The sequence below is a fragment of the Zea mays genome, chromosome 1 (assembly GCF_902167145.1).
Source record: "Zea mays cultivar B73 chromosome 1, Zm-B73-REFERENCE-NAM-5.0, whole genome shotgun sequence".
Lineage (NCBI taxonomy): Eukaryota > Viridiplantae > Streptophyta > Magnoliopsida > Poales > Poaceae > Zea > Zea mays.
This window is the reverse complement of record NC_050096.1, coordinates 29,217,220-29,240,738: the sequence shown is the minus strand read 5'-3', so window position 1 is coordinate 29,240,738 and position 23,519 is coordinate 29,217,220. Positions and strand designations below refer to the sequence as shown.

At 42.6% G+C, this 23,519-nt stretch overlaps 2 protein-coding genes and 1 long non-coding RNA gene across 32 annotated transcripts; all 3 read right to left on the bottom strand.

Annotated features, from left to right (window-relative positions):
• Nucleotides 1-572: 572 nt before the first annotated feature.
• LOC100381413 (uncharacterized) lies at nt 573-5,077 on the bottom strand. Of its 21 annotated transcripts, none has more exons than XM_035959007.1 (12): nt 3,559-5,077; nt 3,236-3,462; nt 2,614-2,810; nt 2,332-2,509; nt 2,144-2,238; nt 1,910-2,053; nt 1,736-1,801; nt 1,575-1,643; nt 1,413-1,475; nt 1,158-1,334; nt 1,031-1,085; nt 620-907 (listed from the first exon to the last, which is right to left on the bottom strand). In XM_035959007.1, exons 3-12 carry the CDS (start codon nt 2,614-2,616, stop codon nt 888-890), a joined length of 870 nt encoding a protein of 289 aa, XP_035814900.1. In that variant the 5' UTR covers nt 2,617-2,810; nt 3,236-3,462; nt 3,559-5,077; the 3' UTR covers nt 620-887. The 21 variants fall into 21 exon arrangements, 18 of the variants coding, with proteins under 18 accessions (XP_008681609.1, XP_035814900.1, XP_035814903.1 ...); XM_035959010.1 differs by having other exon boundaries at nt 2,614-2,716; XM_008683387.4 differs by having other exon boundaries at nt 573-907; nt 1,023-1,085; nt 2,332-2,370; nt 2,449-2,509; nt 2,614-5,077.
• A 2,704-nt stretch (nt 5,078-7,781) lies between these two features.
• Nucleotides 7,782-9,530, bottom strand: LOC100501928 (uncharacterized). The gene has a single exon (NM_001196566.2). The coding sequence runs from the start codon at nt 9,456-9,458 to the stop codon at nt 8,016-8,018; it is 1,443 nt and encodes a 480-aa protein (NP_001183495.2). The 5' UTR covers nt 9,459-9,530; the 3' UTR covers nt 7,782-8,015.
• Nucleotides 9,531-14,366: 4,836 nt separating this feature from the next.
• LOC103633111 (uncharacterized) lies at nt 14,367-23,203 on the bottom strand. 10 transcript variants are annotated; one of them, XR_556365.2, is made up of 8 exons: nt 19,685-20,349; nt 19,378-19,515; nt 19,189-19,298; nt 19,016-19,115; nt 15,837-16,356; nt 14,941-15,747; nt 14,742-14,809; nt 14,367-14,617 (listed from the first exon to the last, which is right to left on the bottom strand). It is a non-coding gene; the product is annotated as an uncharacterized lncRNA (long non-coding RNA). The 10 variants fall into 10 exon arrangements; XR_004853069.1 differs by having other exon boundaries at nt 14,742-15,566; nt 15,662-15,747; XR_556359.3 differs by having other exon boundaries at nt 14,742-15,747; nt 19,685-23,203.
• Between the last annotated feature and the right edge of the window lie 316 nt (nt 23,204-23,519).

Below are 23,519 nucleotides of genomic sequence, written 5' to 3'. Positions count from 1 at the left end.
AAGAACCATGCTAGTTGAGAGTACCTCCGAATGCTGGCTTTGCCACGGAAGCCAAATTTTTTTATACTTAACTAGTAAAGGTACCTATCTTTATTGTGGGTGATTAACGAACATAAGTTATCGATTTATGACTAACATAATGGTATACCGACTAATTTTAGCACCTTCTCCAAACAAACTGTCTAATAAATTAACTAATTGTTAACCGAAGGGCTAGCAAATTGTTTGCTCATTAACCATTTAATCTTGCTAATAAGTGCTAATAAATCGTATAAAGATAAAAAGCCAAAACTCCAAACATACTCTGGCTAATTGTTAGTAAATAATTATTTGCCGGCTAATTGTCATGGACTAGGTTATGAAATTGTGAGTAACATAAGTTTTATAGGCAAGTTACTCGTTTTTTTTTGCCCCGGTTATGAATTCTAAAAGTATTGGTTGCAACGGATATTTTTGAAGTTTACAAGGGTTCTACACTTCTACCGATGAACGATTTTTTATTTGGCCAATTTAAATTCGTTGTCACGAATCTCAAGCAGTTATAGTCATAGAGCTCTGCCAGCTATTACAACTAAATAATTAGGTGGAGCCACACCCCACCAAAGCACTAACTCAGTTGTGTCAGAAATTCCAGACGAAAATTGTCCACTATTTTCTCCACCAGATCGCAAGAATTTCACAGTACTCCTTTGATTAGTTATTCTAATAACTGTACAGGATGGGTGGACACACCAGAATTCCTCTCAAATACCAAAAGTTAACTAGCTCATCCCAAGAGAAGTCGTGCTACCACTGCAACTTGAAAAGGCACCTCAGTAGCAACCCAACTTGTCAAGACTTTCAGAGTTGATCACCATTAAACTGCCGGCTTGTCAGTTGCCACAATGTCACTCCACTTTCATTGAATCTGCAATGTCAAAATGGGACTTGAAAAATCTCACAAAATTGAGTACAGCTGCAGGAGAAGTGTAAAACATAACGATGAATGTGAAAATTAAAAGACACGAAAAAATCTATGCTACCAGGCTACCAGCATTTCTATCTGAAGCGATGCTGCAAAGCTCCTCGTTCCAGATAACTCCTCTCTGCCATGGCAGAAACTAGTATAATCGACATAGGAAAGCACTTGAAGCTGTTCAAGGGCGTCGAATGAAAACCTGAGGAAATGCAGATAGCTGGGCGTTTCTTGTCACGTGAACATTTGCTGGACTAGGGATGATCCTGTTCCTGTGTGAGAAACCTTCTTCAGATGCTCTGTACAGATTAATATGCACATTGCTCGTTTGCAGGTTGTATCCTGGAAAAGCAGAGCTAGCATCTTGTGTGCAGAGGATCTGCAGTGACAAGGATTGACGAAAGATCAATCTAAAGGCATTTTCTTTTTCAACCCGAGTTGAGCTTTGCAACCTTACATCTTGTAGGTCGAGGTCACAGTTGAGCCCAGGGCCGATCGCTGAGAGCTTCATCGAAAGGAACTGAAATGTCCAACGCAAACATGAAAGTGAAGACTCGGCCATTGGCCTAAACAAACCATAGAGTAAACCTCCAAAACCATAAGTTTTCGATACACTAACCTCAATCTGTCGCTGCAGAGATTGCACATAGTTTATGATCTCATCAAGCATCATGGCCTTGCCTGTAATCTGCCTTGTCATAAGAAACATGTCCCTAATGTTTAGAACACACCATCACCACATCAGTATTAACGTAAGGGTCTACTTGATGCCATCCATACCTTGTTGCAACCTGGGACAAGGTCTTGAAGAAGCTTCATCCTTTCATTTATCTTTTCCCTTCGAAACTGCAGTTCGGACAGGCATGCTACCGTAAGCAACAGAATTGAGGCATTTCAATCGGAGCGTTAACTATGTCGCTCAAAGAAAAATGTTGCTTAAGAGGTAGAAACTACTCTTTCTGCAAGGCTGTGGCTGTTGGTGGCTTGGCCGCGCTTTGCCCGGACATGCACGTAGTCCTCTCTCTTGGCTCTAGCATCACCCGCCTTCTCATCAGCACACTCCATGCTGACTTCTCGCTGCAATGCACTGGTTTCACCCTGCAGTAATACATTTACATGTACAGTAGGATGAAATAGAGGGAGTGTGATACGATGAGAGAAAGCAATGGAAGCTTCTAGCTTCCTTACTAGAGAACGTAGTGATGAACTGTCCTCTCCAGAACCCTTCCTTTTGCCATCCTCTAAACACTTGCCTGTGTTCATATTTCTATTTAGTTGAGCATCTGGGAAGAGTTGGGATGTGGAATGTTATTGGTCAGAATCTTCACAGATCAGCGGCTGTTGTTCCTAAGAAAATGAATTGGGAATAACCATACCTCCAGTAGAACTGTAGAGCTGAACCCCCTCTTGCATGCCTGCATTGGTCATTGGGGAGACGACAGGCTCATCAAAATCCATGGTATGGTAATGGTCTAGTGAAGTAAGCAGATTACTTCCGATTGAGAAGCACTGCTCTTCCTCTCTGTCGGGATCGGTGCGCGGAGGGGAATACATCTGCCAAGAATCAACGATGACCTTGTCACATTGCAATGCAAACCGAAGAGGTAGATAGCTCTATCCATGTTGCAAACTGAACGGACATAAACGTATGTACTCACCATCCTACTCTGATACTTGGACTCAGTGCGATGTCGTTGCAATCATTTTGGGGGAGGGGGAATGCCTGGTAATCTTCTAGCTTGTCATTGCCAGGTCTGCCAACTGAAGTTGCCTTACTTAAAGGGTGGAGTAGATCGAGAGCTGGGCACAGTCAATTCCTTGCAAGACTCAACAAGGAACAACTAACCGGTGCAGCCTTACATAAAGATTGCCCAAAGTGAAAAGGCTAAGTAAGCCTGGCGCAACGCAATAGACAAACGCCAAGGGCAAAAGCGGAAACCGAGTCCTGGAATAGAATTGCTGGTACTGGTACTACTACTAACAACCATGCACCAGCTGGATCACATCCAGAGGTCAGAATAAAGAGTGTTCTGAGTGAAGATCGATTGCAGTGGCTGCTGGAAACTGAAGACCCTAGCGACCAACCCAAGGATCAGATGCTAATGCTATCCAGTGCATGTATGGGCCAGCCCAGAATAAGGTTAATTATTAGACAACGAACCGGACCCATCTAAGTCTAAACCCTCTAAAACATTGCCTCTACTGAAGTTCTGTCCTCCAGATTTCCTTACCAACCCAACTCATGAGCCTAAAGTTTGAGAAAGTAAGCAATTTACTTACTGTATTTAGTTGCTGAAGGACTATAAAGATCTCTTCAAGGATTTACTTGAAATGGATTCCACAATTCAGCATAATTGCACAGATACTGAATGCAAGTTCAAGTGGATATAGTGATTGGTCACCAATAAGAACTCTAATATCTCTCTTTTTTCTTCTTCTCATATTTGCGAGTGCAAACGTACAATGCCTAAACAAAGTTAGGTAATTGCTGACTTGCACACACACCCCTACAAAACGAAAATGTGAGAATTCAGAGACCGTAGAATCAGATCCACAGAACAAGAAAGAGGACAACAGCTAAGAAAGTGTGGCATTCAAATCACCAGGGGAATAACCGAAGCAGCTTAGGGACTAAGATCCAGCCATCCGAAAACCAAAAGGCTAGCTGGTTGTATTCCTTTTCCTGGGGCCAAGCCTCCAGGATAGGGGATTGCTCAAAACTTAACAGAGCGTACTGTCCCCACCCCAAACCATCGAAATTTGATCCTGGGGAACCACAAGTGATGGATTGGCAAATATTATCGTCATAACTCACTACTTCATATCCTGTTCTATAGCATGACGATGTAAGAATCACCAGGATCCCGGAGAAGCAAATTTCGGCCAAGAAAGGCTCAAGCGATGCTGGTGCTTGTCCCTTTTCTCTGAAGCAAAGACTAAGCAGGATATGGAGAAGCAAAAAAAAAACACTCCGATGCAGTGCATAAATCATTTGGTACAAGGCCAATATCGCTTAATGAGTTAGCATAATTCCTGAAAATGAATGGGTGGGGCAGAGACAAATGATTGGGCTGTTCAAAGAGACAGAGTACTCATGAAGAGATGAACGCAATTTGCTATCTTCAAAGAGAACATCATACTGCAGCGCCAGTAGCAAATAAAGAAAGGAAAAAAAGATGAAATAAGGTACGACGCACCTGTACTTGTCCCGAATACAGACCTATTCCCAAAGAGCATGCCACAGTACATATAAAGTACCAATAATAGAGCATATGATTTCTTGTTACCAGCGGTGAGAGCTGCTGCTCCCCTGTTCGTCTTCGATCTGATATTCCACTGTTGCTCAGCAGCCCTTTGCTAGAGTAAATAGTTTTCACCATGAATGTCGTGCGCACATGTGGCCACGACTGAAAACAGTTCTCCACCAGGCTTTCACCGCCTAATATTATTTTTTTCTACACCCAGTAAACTTAGCCGCAACAGCAAGCACACAAATACTTCTCTTGTGGAAGCCTGATTGGGTACTTGCATGTTGGCATCACCACGAGATAGTCCTTCCACACTGCCAACTGCCGTGAAATTAGGTCTTTCCTAACAAACACCACATGTTCTATTATTGCACGTTGTACATTGCCATACTTTACTGCCGCTCAGTGGGCTTTTCCTAGTGTCTATGTAGGACAGTAGGAGTAGGAAGCGGTTCATCAATGTCCTGTTTCACAGGAATATGGGTGCCATCGCAGCCAGAATTATTACCGAGCAATAGCGGAGATGGGGGAGCTGCTGGTAGGGGGCTGGACGCCGAATAATACAGTCAAAGCGAAGACTAGCATGCAGCAGGGGTATCACATCCTGCAGTGCTTCCTGCCTGACAGAGGTAGCCAATAGAGGCGTATCGTCACCGAATTGGATTCTGGTTGGGGCTTGTTTGCGCTTGTGTAGGTGCAGCACCGCGCAGCTTCCATCGTTGTACATTCGTACCTGTTCCAAAATTAATGCACAATGAATACTAGAATACTCCAATGTCCAACTGAAGGGAACAGAGATTCTGTCTCGCTGCAGTAGTCTTCCTACGTTCCAAGGTTGATATATGCTGGATAAATAAAAACACATCAGGAATGTGTTTGTATTTTATGTGAATAATATGTCCACAAGTTACACAAGACGATACAAGTGCAGAATCGCATAGTACATATCCTGATCCATTAAACGTCGAACCAACGATCACCTGTCGTTTAGCCAAACGACCGATTAGGTTAACTGTGCAAATAATAGAAGGTACAATAGATTAAAACACCTCGTACAAAAAGTAGATGAAAACAATAAATTGTCCATGCAGAAAACGATCTAACACCAACATAATACACACTGGCAATTTTATAGCCCCCACACCTAGTGCCATTTTGTGTGCAAGCAACTGCTACTACATAAAAGCATATACACCAACCACAAATGAGAATCAAAATTCAGATCAACAATCATAGCAATGAGATCTCATGGCAGTAAAACACTTACCCAATCCAGATTTATAAAGTCTTTCCTCCCATGCCACCCCCCACAGTCTTTTCAGCGCACCAAACCACAAGCAAAGAGTCCGTCTCAGAAAGCTGAAGCCTTTTCTCGGGCTCCGAGACAGGTCTGATTTTAGTACTGGTAACAGTGGCTCAGTGCCAGTTAAGTGATCAGAAAGGCAGAAAGCTAAACCTCGTGACAGTCATTTCACGGTTTAATAACATAATAGAAAAGGGTAAATGAGGCCAATAGTCAATAGGACATGTGTAAACAATGCAGAGTGCATGCACGCGTACACCAAAAAGAAGTGTCCTTTCTTCATGTGGTCAATGTAAAGTTCACCTTAAAAGAATTTTGCAATCTTTGGTCCCCCAATGGTGGAGGATGATCTATGTATGGTTCATTACATCTATCATAGGCCACAAAGCAGCATGGTACAAAAGCATCAAGCAGAAATGCTTCACAAGTCCAGCAAGCTATGATCGCCCCACACTATCCCCAGTCTGATACGACTGAATTGCATAATGAAATGGTCAAGCCACAACTCAAGCACCTGAAAGTTCAGACTATATTTACATTATCTAGGAACACGGATAACACAAGAATAAACACATCAAAGTGAAGATTCTGAATAATAACCACCCCAATCAAGACAGTATCTTCACATTTTGCCTTGACCAATCAAACAATAAATAAATGTATTATCAACTTTCTGAATCATCCAAGTGAGAAGTATGAGGAGAACAAGGACATCGATATTATAGTATCATAGAATAGAAGACAATAAGATGCCAGTCAGATGCAACAACAGCTCATGTCCATATGTCAAAAACATGTATCTGCAACCTCGAAAATGGACAAATAAGTAAACAGTGATATGAAACCATACTCAGAACCATGACAACGCAACTGGAGGTAATACAGAAGCTCATAATTTCTATAGAGAAAAGAGATAATAACCATCCAGTGCTTGCAAGAATAATATTCTACGACAACAGAAAGAATGTTACCCCAGTGAGTTGTGTATCAATGTATCATACAAACTGTAACAGAACAAAAAAAATTACAACTCATTAGACCTGTATTTAGTTTTTGGTTGGGGATTTGCAAAAACACACGCATGCACCGATGCACGCACGTGGAGACTCACTGGCGGTCCTCATCATGTCACATAAACTTGTACTGCAGATGATGTGCATGTGTGTGTGCGTGTGTGTTTTGGGGGATTGGGGGGTTGTAGTTCCAGAAAGCTAGGTAATAGGTATAGTATTAAATTCTGGCTTTTAGGAGTATGTTTAACCCAGCCATCCCTATATAAAGAGACAATATTCAGGAATAAAAGGAACAAAAGAAGTTATGGCCTATGCATGTTCCCTCAACTCACCGCCACTATGGTTAGATCGAGGCTTGTACCTTCTCCCATTGAGCAATTCACATTCACCACACAACAGCACGACAAATAAACAATCATCGTTTTTAATCATAGATTCATACAACATACCCAGGTACAGAATTGTTATAGGCTTATAGCCTCAACTAGTTACATCAACATAGTCCTAGTATGTTACATACATCCCAAAATGATCCACATGTCATTTATTCAAAGCTGCACTTCTTATCATCACACTGATTCTTCCAGTAATGGATTTTTTTAAAAAAAAAACATGCATACGCCATCTAGTGGTAGATATTAAAACAAAAACTGTATCAGATTGTTTGATGTTTTAGCTCTAATTTGTATACAAGATTACTACGCAGTTCTCGGCATCAGTGATATTTCGCTGTTTTAAATAAAACAAAACAGCACCTTAATAATACTCCCTCTGTCCCAAATTAAAATTTGCTTTAGCCTTTTAATAGATTCATACAATAATTTATGCATGTGTTTTGTATATATGTCTAGATTCATCATCATCTATTTGAATATAGACATAAAAATCAAAAGCTAAAACGAATACTAATTTGGGACGGAGGGAGTAGTATGCTTCCATTATTTCATACAGCTCTAGACCAAGACTGATGACAGAATAATAGTATAATAGAAGAACCTGATTATTCTATTTATCACTGAGCTACTGAAAGTAGCATGTATGTCAAAGGAAAATACCTAATAAGAAAAATGTAAATCATATTGACATCATGATATGGGGAAAACATGAAGATGTGGAGATAAAGCTATCAATGTTATAGATTGAATATTTAATGCAAATAAATTTAAGCAGCACCCTGAAGTTTAAAGCTATTACACACGAATACATCTATCTACACATTCAACCAAATTACAATGACCGTGTCTAGATAATTCGTTTGAGAATAGAACAAGGGTACTTTATTACTAGGACACTGGATTACATTTGGTACCAAAAAAAGATAGTAAAGATACGATCTAAGATACTAAGGGGATATATTAGGATAAGATCATAAGAGTGCTGTGCACAAGCATAAGTGTGCGACTTGACGATATGAACAAGGCGGTCTAACCGTATATGCACCATTGAAGTCCTTATAAAACACTCTTAACATACAAGTAAAACTCATTGACATGGCTTCAAAGGAAGTTATGACGGTGACCATCAAGAATGCAGTTCGGTGAGATATTCCTTCGTTGATTTCCAAAGTGGCGCCCAACAGAACCATGATTCCCAATAAAAGGAAGTCTGTCCGAGTCCCCACCAATCAATGGCAGCCTAAGTGGGCGGCTATAAGGACTGTTTCCCCAGCCATAGTTCCAAAAGGTTGGATTGGGCCTCTTCTGCCGTCTCTTATTGGCCTGCCAAGCTTCTACAAATATGGCCTTTGCATTCTTGCCTGCCAGCCTAGAGCCCTCGCCATAATTTTCAAACTTGGATACAAGCTTCTTCCAGATACTATCATCTGATGCAAGATTCATCATTTCCTTGCATGTGCACTCAACCTTTGCAAGATCAACCCCAGGTAAAAACCCCAATACCTTAGTCTTGAGATCAGCAGGCAAAGCCATCAAGCAAGGCGGCAAGCGCAGACCGTTCAGTTGGCACAATGATATCATCAGTGGCAGGCAAATCTCATCCTTCAGCACTCTCCACAGATCATGAACTCCCTTCTCATGCACTCCATTCAGCTGATCGCCATCCAGATAAAGTAGAGGCTCCAGCCCCGGCAACTCCAAGCACAACCGGCAAACCTCAGACTGTGCCCCAGGAACATACCCATAAACCATCACGAAATTGGCCATCAAGGAGTAGTTCAGCACCACCACCTTCCCTTCCTCAGTCACAGATACCATTGATGAAAGCTCTGGTATAGTATACTTGATGGTCAATGGCTTCAAAGCACCTGACGGCCAGCCCTGAGGCAGCGAAAGGTGAGAGCCCGTCAGTTTAGCGGTGAGAAAACCGGCATCAAGCAGAGCTGCATGCAAGGCCGCAACCAGGCGACCTGCGGCGGTTCCCTCCGCGGCCCCGACGTTGTCCATCTCCCTCTTGAGATCCCTAAGCACAAAACTCGACCAGCCCTTTGTGGCATCGACGGCCTCCTCCTCCATCACCACATCCCGCGTACCGGAAGCGACCGGAAAGCTAGGGCTCACAACCACAGCCTGCGCCAGTGACGAGGAAGAGAAATCTCCAGTACCAGATTGCTTCGAACCCTTCCCGCGGTCGGCAGCCTCAGCGATCGACGCTGCAGCGCCAGAGCTCGGGCTAGGGTTCCGTGGCAGGGCCTGAGCCGGCGGCGCTAGGGCCGTGAGGGGGGATAGGGTGAAAAATACGAGATCACCGGACGCGAGGCCGAGGGACGGGAGCGTAGCGGCAGGGTCCGGCGAGACGAGCTCCTCGCTACGGTTGAGGGAGAGGCGGACGGACTCGGCGGGGACGGGTTGCGCCGCAGAGAGCTTCGACGCGAGGAGGGTCTTCACGTCGGCCAGAGTGGCCGTGGGCGGCAGGTCCACGCGGTGGGTCTCCACGGCGGCGGAGCCGCCGCGCGCCTGCATAGATCGCAACCGGAGCTTCATGGTACGGAGGATTTTTCAGAGATTCCGATTTTTCGTGACTGGATGAGGACGAGTAGCGTCGTGGTGGCACTTGACTTCGGGAAAGGGGACGGTTGAGAACTAATATTGGGCCCTGTTTGTTTGGGCTGGAATAGACGAGTATAGACTGTATTACACAATGGAGGCCTTTCTTCCAAAGGCCCGATGGCAGCTTCGTTCATGGCGATTGGATTGACATTTGGAATAGACGAGTTTCAGTGCGATAAAGTAAGGAAATGAAGAGGAGGATGGCCTGACGAGAAGAACATCAAGGATTTCCATAAAGACAACGACTGCTATACAAACAGTCCTTATTTGTAAGCGTGCAAGTAAAATATTTGATCCATTAGATTATGATCCAACCGTAGGTCACATTTAACACTTAAACTCTTCCACCACCAGCTCAATAATCTTTATAAAAAAACTTAACAAATCATGGTTGTATCTGTGGTTGGATCATAATCTAATGGACCAGATAGTTTGCTTGCACGCTTGCAAAAAAGGACTGCTTGCATAGCGATCGTTGCCTTCCATGAAACAAGCAACGAGCTTTATCTAGATCCACCACCATGTATAATGACAAGCTAAGAGCAACTCTAGTAGTTCTCCAAAAAATAGCTTGCTAAAATCATGTTTAGCAAGTTGCTAAATAGCTATTGGAGGTAAAAAATAACTTAGTCTCCAATAGTTGCTCATATTTAGGAAGTAGTTCGATTTTGAATCTAGCTTTAGCGACCCTGCCTTTATGAGATATGTCTGATAATAAGATTGAGAGCAGAGGATGTGATGATGGAAGAAAAAAGGCCGGTCGATATGAACTATGGATGAGTGGTGGTCCGGTAGCGCAGCCTATGAGGAAGTTGGGTTCGACGGTGAAGGAGAAACTTGCGTCATACGTATTTAACCTAGCTACCTCATTATGCTAGAAAATGAAAAAGAGCGTGCTATACCTGGCTATCTCACTGTGTGGGAAAGGAAAAAATAATCACGCTAGTGTGAAGAAATTGACGTCAACTGCATTTAGGGAGTTCCTACCGAGTTGCTAAATGTGGAGAGTAAATAGAGTTGAATAGCAACTAAGTAAATTTAGCAAGTTTATTTAGAGAACCATTGGAGAAGCATTTTTCTGCTCACTTCTTAAATTTAAGATTTAGAGAGTTGTTTAGAGAACTATTGGAGTTGCTCTAAGCTGGGTTACCGGATTAGGCCGTATCGAGCTACTCCTCCATATGTTGTAGCTGAGGAACTACTACTGGGATAATAAAACAGTCTAGGTAGAGCTACATATAGATAAGCCACCACTAACAACAGTAGCAGTTCGTGTATTGGAAGAGTCACATGGCCAACTTTCACCGATAGATCTCGTTTATCATGGGGCTTCTTGTTCAGTTTTACATTCATTTTTGGCCTTTTGATTTTAGGTCCTTTTTTAAATAAAGATTTGAAAACTACAGTTTTAAAATGCTATAGTTTTGGGAAAAATCACAATATTGAAAACTTTAGTCTACAGCTAAGTTTCCAAAACTATAAAAAATAGTGTAACATAGCCAAAACCGTAGTTTTAAAAACAAAGTTGTTGAAGAGTCTACCAAACACTGTTATTGAAAAAAAATACCACGGTATCTCAAATATTATAGCATTCTCCAAAAACAGAAAAAATACTACACTCCCAAACATACCCTTACAGTGGAAATGCAGTTGGTTCTAATATGTTGCATCCATCTTGTGTTGAGTGAAGCCTTTATGGTTCCCACTTGTACTGCATCATAAATGTCGGATCTGGAATTTACATATTTATGGAGGTGAAGGCGCTCTAGAGAATTCAATATATTGTACATGTACTCATTCAATGAGACGAAGACATGAAGCTGAAACCCTTGCGCAAACATATTTCATTGCCAGATAGGCTGCTGCTGCTGCCTTCGGGTGATTTGTGCTACTATGTGCCACTAGCCCACTACTACGTAGCACGGATGGTTTAAGTGATTTGGTCAAGCTCGGCTGATTCCGTTGTGTACGCATATCATTGTTAGATAATTAGTCATTTTATGGTGTATTTTGATTGCAAAATAAATTAGGTAATTTATAAACATGGATATTATCAATGAACCAGTGTATTAATAATAGGTGCACATGTTCATATTTATCAGACTTATAAACATAAACAGTATAAAAAAGATTAACAAGTTGTTCGGCTGGACTTATTAAACCAGTTGCTTGGACTGTCGTTGCTAGCGTGAGACACAACTATAGTGTTTTTTCAGTTGCTACATTTCTAACAAAAAAGTCAGTCAAACGAGTTGTAAGGGTATACGTTGAAACGGTATCATTGTCGAAGACATTAACAACAATGTTATCAATCGGAATAGTCATACTACTCAATGTGTTTTAGTTTATATAGTCGTAAAGATTGATGTGGTGGAGGGTTGATGTTGTCAAGTCTCTCGAAAAGTCACAAGGAAAGTAGATCTTCGCCGAGCAATCGCTTGTACGCTCCCCCAAAAACATTACCTACAGCTATCCCAAGCAAGATCTTCTGCAAACAGGGTTTCAGATACCTGATCTTGCCAGATCGGTGCATGTAAACCATGGCAATAGAAATGTTATCATCGATAACAAAAAAAAACTTTGTATGAGAAGGAAGGGGTCTCCTAAATAAGAGTACATCAGTTGTGAGAATGTGTATTCAGAAGGGCTATCTCCTCCCTGTATAGGCGAGGAAAGCCTCTAAACCTAAATATTTGTTTCATCAATACTAATCATGTTGTTCACATCTTTATTACTATCACCTCACAAAGACAAGCAGAACAATCCTCCATTGTCATAACCTTTACACAAATGTACCAATCTTAAATATTACACATTTATTGGACTCAAAGACTAATTTAAAACCACCTTAGAGATTCGATGGTAAGGTTCTTGTTTACATTAGCTACATGAAAGTATCATTTGGTGGTACTAAATACCTGGATGTCACCTAGAGGGGGTGAATAGACGAATAAAAACTTTAACTCAACTGAACTTTCTTATTCTACTCGAAGCTTTGTGGTGCTTTTTGTGAATATCTAATTGTGGTGCTTTTTTGTGTTTATGTGATGGATCTACTATTGTGGAATACTAATTCTGTGAATGTTTGTGATTATGTGTATAAAAATATGTGATTTGTGGTGCTTTTGCATATCTAATTAATTGTATATTATTATTAATAACAACCATAAATAGGGCGACTTTCTATTGGTTGCTAAATGTATAGTTTAAGAACCCACGACTGGTCGCTAAATGTATAATACAACAACTTACAGTTGGTCGTTTAATATACAATATCAGTAACGAATGGTCGGTCGCTAAAGCATTAAACGACGGCACTTACAGAGGTTTTTAGCGACCAACCGTAGGTCGCTGAAGACGCTTTTAGTAACCAACCGTAGGTTGCTCTAAGTGAACCGTCGTGTAGTGTTAGCTTTGAGGGAGAGGCCTGGCGAGACAAGCGAACGTGTGTAACATGTTTGTCTCCTTTTGTCAACTTTATAAATAATATTCGTACAGCCACCTTAATATAAAATTAATCAACTTTAACTCTCCAACATTAAATAAACCTTAAATATTTAAATGGATTAATAAATTAGTTTAGACTAAGACACATTTTGTTTTGGATTATAATCTGGCCAGATTATATAATCCAGCGTAAATAATCTGGTGGGTAAACAAACAACTAGATTATAGGTCCAGATTATATAATCTAAGGCCTAGATTATGGTAATCTTATAATCTCCTTAAGAGTAGCTTATTTTATATTATTTTTGACAAAAGACAATTTTGCCATCCTTCTTTCATCTTTCATGCCTCAATCGGCACTATCCTCATCTCCCACGTCATCAGCTGTGTCGCTGCAACAAAAGAGCAGCGGCATCTCATCAGATCAGAGGTGAGGCACATGCATGTGCGACAGAATGCGTACTGGTTGTCCAAATAGACTGGCCGGGTATTCGGCATGATGTATGGTGGCGACAACTACATATAATGACTGGACTTTGTGTCTTAGAGAACAATAATATGTATGTCTATAATCTAGACTACCAAACAGCTATAGATAGATTATAATCTAGATAAATTATAATCTAGACTAATGTAGATTATAATTCAGATTATATCATCTATAACCCGAAACAAACAGACCCCTAAGCTTATTTAATCCAACACTAGGTGAGTGCCCGTGCGTTGCAACGGAAACATATAATATCACGATAACTTATATACAAATGTGTGTTATGCTATATAAAAATGTTTTGTAATCTATTTGTGATCCTAGTCATACATAAATTTTGTCAATCAGCATGGAGGATGCTTCTGATCATGAAATTGTAACACTCAAGACAGATACCGAACAACAAGTTCGAGGCGCATGTACTCCTTCAAACAGTGATGACGATAGGGAACTATAGATCTGTGATAACTCTAGTCAGGTCATTTCCAAGAATGCTGAGAAGATATCTGTCAAATGACACTTTTAGGATGACACTTAGGCAATACATACAATACATCTTGGATGACTTAGGTCATTTCCCTGAGAAGACATCTAGGCAATACATATAGTACATCTACGATGACACTTTTTATCATCAAATGTGTCCATCTAAATATGATATAAGGCCCACAAAAGGACATCAAAATACAAGCTAGACCAAACCTAAACAACAGGAACATGCTTCTACACAAATAAGGACGATGATTCCTGATCCACAATGTACACGAAACATTTAGAGTTCTTGTTTAGATGAATAAGTTAACACAAGCGGGCCTCACACCACAAACATCAGCCACCGGCGACTGATTTGATGCACCCCTACAATATATGTATCATAAAAAGGTAAATAAACCCTCGCATATGAATTCACGGATCAAACAGTATGCTTGATTGAATTTTCAACTTTTCATGTCTTTTACGCATACATGGACTTCTCTGTGTGTAATTTCATATTTATCTATTACATACAACAAGACATGGACACTCGTTAGGAAAAAAATCATTCCCAATTCCAAATCAGAAAAGCATCCAGCCAGCAGGTGCAGCACCTCAAGTTCGCCAGGCATGCGACTTCTCCTGATCACTGATCAACGTCCTATTCCCACCATGTAGCATTCTGCAACACAGAAACTCGATTATTGTAACTCGTGATGTCTCCATTATGTGTTATAGTGAAATGTAATTTATGCAAGCAGACACTTTGAAGCTATAGCCAACTTTTTAGCTAGGATGAGATGAACCTTGTATCCTCTTCTTAGAAATTCAAGTGAGCTTCCCTCTTCTTGTAAACCAATAACTCTCAATAGTTCTTTTGTATAAATGAAGATAAATTGCATTGCAAACCCAACAAGTTCAACGAAGTTAGTATCTTTTCCCCACAAACACACAAGCGAGCAGAAAAAAGTAGAGCAAATGTATTCAAGTAGCTTATGGTATGACCTGTCCCAAAGTGAACCGAGCTTCACTATCTACGAAACATGCATATGAACCATCAGCTTGCTTCAGCATGACAGGGCCTTTACAAACAGTAATTCAGTAGAATAGTAGTTGTCGGTGCTGATAAATAGGGATGACATTACCAACCAAATGACTTCTCATAGTTATTTAGTTTGATCTTCTATTCCATGCCCAACACTATAATCTTTTCAAGTGAAGAAATCCAAATAAACCTCTCCAATATTTACATTACTATTGGCAGAATACAACTCCACTGTAATTCACTATGTATGGATCAACTGTGATTGTCTACACGGTTGAGAAGGGAAAGTAGTCACAGATGGTATAAGTAATAAACACAAACATGTGTCTAGATGGGATAAAAATAAGACAAATGAATACCTTGTAATAGTCATGTCGTCTGATATAAAATACTGGGATGAACTAAGAAAGAAACCGGTAGTGCAAACCTTTTGGGGAAACCCCATAAGCCCCCGGTAGAATTGTATCGTGAATTGCATAAGCCACTGCCTCATAAATAGGCAATGGTTTGGGATATATGAGACATACTGGAATGTATCTAGTTCAAGATTGAATAGAAGGACTGGAACAAATGTGGCAAAATTTTCCTAAAATTAGCAAAAGCACGAACACAGAATCAACTGACTGTGCATATGACACATACAAGAACATCACCAACAAATGAAGCATATTGTAGACATACCACATACTTCTCTATAGAAGCAAGGTGACACATGCTGCTGTTGATGAAGATATATACTGATGGTGGTTCATCGGATTCCTGTCTATCTGTATCCACACCAGGCAGCCGGTTATGAAGAACTTATTCATGGGTATTTATACAATAATTAACTCATAATAATAACATAAGAACTTACTGATATTCACCATCTGATGATGGAAGGAGAACTTATGCTTGATTTTATACACACTAATCGGTCATTCATTTCCATTTTTTGGGCTGTGATAATTCATCAACACAAAAAGCATGCTATTTAATAAAAACCATAAAGAATCAACCTGGATCCTCAACTCGTGGCCTTGGCATAAAGTGTTTGTCATTTAGTTAGCACCTCTAAGAAGATGGCTTCCATGCAAAAGAGTGTCATGAAATATTTAACAGAATAATATCATCAACAATCTCATTTTAGAGTATAGCCACATGTTTATTGCTTTCAACGGTGCATTTGGATCAAGATATGTTACCTTCGTTGTCATCTGAGAAGTCAAAACCCAAGATGCTTTGACAGCTTACCTTGGGAGAAGAATACATTCCACAGCTAAGGGCAAACATCAAAAGTGGCTCAGTTGTCGCAATGCAGATTTTTTTCTGCTCCTGAGATACCTTAATCTTCTGGAGGGCAAGAAGCAGAGCCTTGAACCAATGTTGTATGCAGCCTAGACAGAAAACAAGTAATGCGATATGATTTTCCGGAAAGAAAAGTGTGTTACACAGCAAGCAAAAGAGAGAGAAAATGAAAAAAATGAACCGTTGGCATGCTATTTACTACCAGCAAACATAGGAACGAATCTAATGTACAAGAGTTCTTTCAGCAAATCTTTTGCATCAGTGAAAACAGTTTTATGTCGCTTCATGGAAGACCATAAGCTAGGTAAGCCTGTAAATGAATGAAGAAATGTTCAACATGTGCTCTCCTATACATCAGGGAAAAAAGAGAAATATTTCCAGACATTCAGCTACCCTAATAAGAACTAAAGTTTTCAAAACCACGTATGTGCATCATCAGCGTGTTGTATAAGTTGATCCAAAATCCAACCTTGCATCATCATTTAGTATAACTGAAAATCTGGAAAACATCAAACAATGAAGAATCTCAGACTAAGTGTCTATATATTTCACCATTCAGATTCCTCAAGTGTTTCCTTTTACCAAAAAGAAAAATTGTTTAGATGGATCATCACTATCCGAGATGGAGAAATATTGCTGAAGATGAATTGACGTTTGAAAGCCTCTCAAAATCCGTAGCTTGATGAATGAAAAATCTAACCTCTCCAAAATAACAGTGCAGCAACCAAGTCTACTAAGTCCAAAAGCAAGTGCATAGCTCCACAAGTTCTTTTTACAATGGGTCATTGTCAACAGCACACTCAGTGCAGTAGACCAAAAGAAAGGAACACCACGCAAAGGATGCAGTTCGAAATAGATCACCTAGCAAGATATCTAGTTAGACTCACGGCAAGCAAGCATACTAAACGAACAGGTGCTACTGAAGATATGCCAACTACACCTATTTAAGATATTTTTTATTATGAGAAATGATGTTTTCTTTTTAAATGTTTCGCATGTCTGTGGCGTGGAGTTACCATTTATTGAAATAAATACAGTATCTGGTGCATTTGGTAATGCGCACCGTTGCACCGGCACTTCCTCTGTCCGTGCTCCCTCCTCCATCTAGAAGGCATAAAAAACCCAACACATCGCTCAAGGAACACCACAAAGACATCATTTTTTCTTCAGCGAAAATCAGAAATAGAAAACGGTAAATCAAATCCCTAAGATCTTCTACAGGCCATGTACGATTGGATCCTGCAAGGAAGAGGAGGAAGCGGCTGTGAGATTTTGGAGGGGAGGAAGGTGAGAGACGAGGAAGGTGAGGTGGTCGACGACGGCAACACTGCTCTCGACAAGGGCCACGGAGGCGAAGGAGAGGACGACGACGATCTCCTTCTCGGCGACGCGGGGGTTCACGCGTCGAGCAGATCTGCACGAGACGAGCACAGCGAGCAGATCCACACAAGGCAAGTGAGAGCAGAAAAAGCTAGCAGCGGTGAGGGGGAAGGTCAGACGGTCGCTTAGCAGGAGGAACTTAACCATCAGAACACAACCACCAGGTCGATTTGGTGATGGAAGTTAATTTTATCCTTCTGAAAAATATTGATTGAGTTTATTGCAAATGGTTTCTGGGTCAGACTTCTGATCATTTTGGTATGCAGGAAGTACAAAAGAAAAAAGTCATCTAGCCAACCAACACAAGTTTTCAATGCTGAAAAACCTTGAGGTTTCGTAAAATTCAAGCGAGAGGGGATCTCTTATATAGATGAAAATGAGTGTGTTAAAGAGTGGGATGAAGCTACAAATGAATTGGTTTCTGGGCCACTACTAAACACATAATCTGCTAGGTACATGGAATGTGGCACACCTTTCTGTCATCAGGTGATACTTAAAATTTTAAGTTATATGCCTTTTGATGAAATGATCCGCATTTATAATATAATTTAAGAATTTTGCTACTCTTAAAATATAATGCAAAAAATGAAGATATTACTAAAACCAACAACCCAAGTGTGTTGTCTAGGGTAGAAGTCATTTTTGTTAGAGACATATTTTCCCAGCATTAGACATATTTTTTTAAAGTTATTATCTATGCTCACATAAAAAGAACCAATAATATTGTTTTGGTAGATACTCGATGATCTCTATTTGTTAGCATCAAGACAAATGTGTTACTATCCTGCTCTATTTATACGTACAAAAATGTTCAAAAGACTGGTTGAGTGTGCAGTGGTTGGTATGGCTATACAACACAGGTAATGGCCTGAAGACTACCAGATTGTGCAATGGCTGAAACATCTAAACATTTGAACAAGACTCTTAAATGCCTGAGCTAGTTCATATTCGAAAAATTCTATATACATACAATAAAGCCATTTTTGATATACATCAAAATAAATTCAGAGTTGATCTGAATCTAACCATCTAGCAGTCCAGTCAAGCCAAAAATAACAATAGCTCGAGGAGCTTGGATGTATAGTATCGTAAACTTTGACATAGCCTTTAATTCTTTGTGTTAAGGTGACACTTCGTGATGTTAGATGAAGTTATCTACAGACGCACATGTAGGTTTTTAGAAGAGAGTATTCCTTTCCTAGTTCCGTTTTATATGTTTGACAGAGCCTCTAATTTGGAATGTAAACTTTGACAGAGCCCCTAATTTGGAATGTAGAAGTTCAACCATAGTAGATGTATATATGTTTGTTGAACATAAGAATTGGCGATTGCAATCTGCTAATTGTTTATCAGTAAGGAAGTACATACCTGGGCTCATCAGGAGTGTCTTTACATTCAAGTTGACTTACAAACAGTTTCTTCATAGCCTTTTTATCGGTGATGATCGAGCTCTAACAGATCGAACACTCTGGTATATAAGTATACAATGTCAAGGGAGTAAAATGAATTAACTTAAGGCTGTTTTGATAAGCTATACTAACCTTTTCTTGGTCGTGTGTTGCTGTATGTCAGGGCCGACTTTAGGCGTATCTACACTGATTAATGAGGCTACATGCTTGGCTGCATTATGTCCGTGTTCTGCAATATTGTCCTACACGTATGAAACATAATAATAAGATTTGACAGCTGCAAGTAGCACTCATTCAATTATATCATGGAAGGTGATGCACCTTACTGTCTCTCTGGAGGGCATGACAGCCATCAGTGTAGCTGGTGGCTGTAAATCTGTTTTAGAAGGCAATTGCAACTGTAAATCCTTGTATCCTGCAGTTTCCTCACTTCTCCTGCATTTATCCCCCGAGAAATCACTGCACCAAACAGATACATGTGCCACAAATTAGTTTGAACACAAGAATTATATATCCTGAAAACTCAAATTAATAGCATTGCATGACGCAAATGGAAAATAAAACAATGTGGATACTGCTTCCTAAAAAAATACAAAACAGTAGCACATAATGATTAAAACGGTCTAACCGTGCAACAGTCGTCGTGGAAGCCATGACGGCTGCCAGTCCCCACTTCATCTCTCCTCCCCCTGCGGCGTGCAGTGGTTGGCGAAGTCGATTGAAGCGTATCGCGTGTCGTCGACGACTGGCACACTCCCAAGCTGAAATAGAACCATGTTCAATTCGTGCCCCAGACCTGCCCTGTGTTCGGATTTGGGCAAGCAGAAGGGGACGCCTAGTGGGAGTTCTAGCAAAGGGGAGGGGAGCAATCTCACCATGTGGTCGTGGAGGATGTCGGCAATGGCATCGATGTACCCCTTGATCGCGCGGACGACGCCGATGCGGCCGCCGGTCTCCACTGCCCGTCTCACCGCGCTGAGACATCTCGATGACCTTAGGGGGCGGCTACAGCTAGGGCTTGGGTCTTTTGGATTTGGAAGGCGATGCGAAAACCAAATAGTGGAGAATGCGATGAGAGGGCGGGAGAAGTAGCGAGCAGGCCGGAAGGCAACTGACAGCAACCATTGTTTTTCTCACACCCTAGGCATTTGTTTCGTGCCCGAACGGGAACAAGTACTCCACGGTGCTGTCGGCGCCGACCGCTGACCTTCTCAAGTGAGCACCGGAACTCTTGACCACTGTGTGCACCTGATCAGTAGGCAGGACGTGTGATGGAAAACTGAATTCGCAGGGGAGTCGGCAAAGCCGGCATTGGATCTTGGGACTGGAGGTCGAAGGAGGACAGGTGCACTTACCACGCCCTGTTCCCAAGGTCATGGACGGTATATGATGGTGAGTTAGTAGTGGCAACACTTGGACTTTTTAACAAATTCTCAGGCGGGTATCGCGCGCGGCATCTCAGGCAGACGGAGGAAAGGCGTTGAGGACAGGGGCACAACGGGAGACGTGGGAGGGAGACCGAGGCGAAGCGGAGGCACGGAGCTGCGGCCTGAGGTGCGCTACAGCATGGCGAGATCTGCGGCGGGGACGGAGTTGCGCGAGTCTGTCTAGCGCGTGCGCGGAGGATGGCAGGTCCAGCTCGGCCCGGGCGACGGCCTCGCCGAGCACCTCGGTCTCGCGGCGCAGGCCGGTGCCAAACTCGGCGAGGTCGCGGCGGTAGGCCTACGCCGTGCGCGAGGATGTCGGGGGCGGATTTGGAGCATGAGTTAGGGTTTTACCTGGTCAATTTGGGGGCGAGAGGAGCCCGACGCCATTGCGGAGATGCAACGAAGAAGGGGATGGGGGCGGGGGAGATTTGCATCGCAGGGGGAAGAGGGCGCCGGATCCACCTTCGCTTCCTACAACGGCAATGGTGGCGAGGTGGTGGTCGTCGCTGAAGAGGAGGAGGAGGAAGGTGAGCGGGGCTTGAAGACGACGTTGGCCCCCGCCCTGTCCTTGTGGCCGTCGATCTCTCACGCTGCCACCGCTCCCTGGTCCCTACGCCTCCCTCGCTCTCATGGCTATGTAGCAGGCGCACGCGATGAGTGGGCGTCGGGGGGTGGGGATTGCATCGCGGGTGGGTGCAGGGCGACATTCGCGGGGGACGGGCGCGGGGGTAGGCGGGGGATGGCGCGGGGGAGGCGGAGGCACAAATTTGGTCTACACTATCGTCTTAATAGTTGTAGAGATGTTACTCACGGCGGGAGGAACTGATCGCCTCTGACCCTAACCGGCGACGTGAACACCGTTACTTACTTGGTCCCACGGGCCACGGCGAAGGCGGACAGCGAAACCAGAAAGCGAGCAACGCATGGACGTACTACAGGACCGTGCCTTCACTTTCGCCGTGGCCGGCGTGCCCCGCTGTCGGCGCTCCCACAGCCGTGTCGAACGCTGCGCGAGCCGAGCCGCTCCGACCGTCCGACTGACGGCGTGGGAGCGGCCGGCCCTGGTCTGCGCGCGATCTGGACGCCAAACTGGCGAGAGCTTTGTTTGAGAGCGCGGGTCAATAAACACCGGCCATGTCCCGCTGCCGCCGGCCGTGGGGGCAGCCGCAGGTGCGATGACGACGGGCCTCATCTCCTGCAGCACGGGCACGGCCGCGGGCCCAGGGCTAGTCATGTATTTCCCAGAACGATAGCGGTTTTTTTATAATAAGCTTTTTGCATTGGGAAAACGCAAATGATCCTGGAAAGAAGAGTATATATAGATATATGGTGGTCATGTTTCGCCCCGACGCAGGGACTGGTTCGGAGGGAGACGGCCCCTCAGACTGTCCGCAGCGCATGACTCTACCCTCCCCTTGCGCGTGGATGGCGGCTACACGTGACCGCTACCAGCTGCAGCGCCCTCCCCTAAATGGCCCTCTAGTCGGCGGCCCTCTTCTCCCTCTCCCTCAATTTAGCGTTTCACTGTTTACTCCCTCCAACACTGTACTGTGGGTCCACGAGTAATTGTTAGTAGATAAAAAATTGATAGTTGGTATAGAAAATGATATTTTATAGTGGTAGTGGGGTATAGGGGGAGTATTTAGGGGGAACCGCTGCGGGAGATGAAAAAATAGGAGGAAAAATAGAGGGAAAAAGTGATATAGGGGGAAAAATTTAGGGGTAACGGTTGCGGATAGTCTCACTCTCTGCCCTCCTGCTGCCTGCCTACTGCTAGTGCTAGACGACGCCAGCGCCAGCACGTACCCGTACCAGGTACCGACAGTGAGCAAGTACAGTTAAATTGCCGCTTGCAGCGCAGCCCCTCACGCTGCGCATCACCCGCCGAGGAACACGGCCGGCAGTGGGCATTTACCGCACGGCATCGCCTTCAGCGCAGGAGTATTTTGTTGTAAATTTAGACAAATAAGTGACATACTCCCTCCGGTACAGGTTTAGAAGTCGTTTAAGACCAGATTTAGTCTACCAAGGAGTCATTAATTGGAGTAATTTTTCCATTTTTACCCTCATATAGGGTGGCAAGTGGATTGAAATCAACAAAACTTCTTTAGCCGATTGGCTATTGCCAGCATCTGCTAAGTAGCAGGTCTCAGTATCGATTCTCCGTGGCTGCTTGTTTTTGCCGCGGTCTTTTTTTTTGTTCCGTGAGTTTTGGGCGCACATTTTTTCATCGTTTCGGTCTTTTTACCGTGGGTTTTTCATTGTTTCGTTGGCGCGCGTCTGTTTTTCGCGAGTTCCTGTACGCGCGGTACCGCCTGTTGGCGCGCGATGGAGGAGAAAACGAAGAGCGCTGCAATTAATTAGGGGTATCAAAGGAAAGAATAGGAAGAATCGCTTGGGCGCGTGTGCCACGACTTCTTTTGGTGCAGAACGCTTCGTGGCCAGAACGACCTGTAAACCTGTACCGGAGGGAGTACTTCCATAATATTTAAATATATTAAATATACTAATTCCGAATAAAACAAGCATATAACTCAGATAAATGCCATATGTAATTATAACAGCAATGAACAGTAGCAATTCCAGGACATGAAAACATGTAATATAGCTACTCAAATCCAATTGCAAATTAAACATGGCAAGTAGATGAAGAAGGCAGATTAAACAAATAAACATGATTGTTTATATTAAAATATTGCTCTCAAAATAGCGGGTTGCTGCAATAGACAGCCCTCCAACGCTAAAAAGTGATCAAAGATCCTCGACTAACGTGACAGTCCTATCTTACCAAAACAGGGTTTTAGAACAAATATTATGAGCCTAGAAATCAACCATGAATATTAAGATCAAAACAGTGTGCATAAGAATTAAGGAACGATAATGAACTTAAATAATCAGCTTGCACAATAGTAAGAAATAACTAGGCACAAATAATATCAATGCTGAAAATAACAACACACTAAAACCCAGACTGTCACGTCGTCTCACTACACCGCTATCATCATCGAGCAATCAAATCCGCCCACATATTGTGCA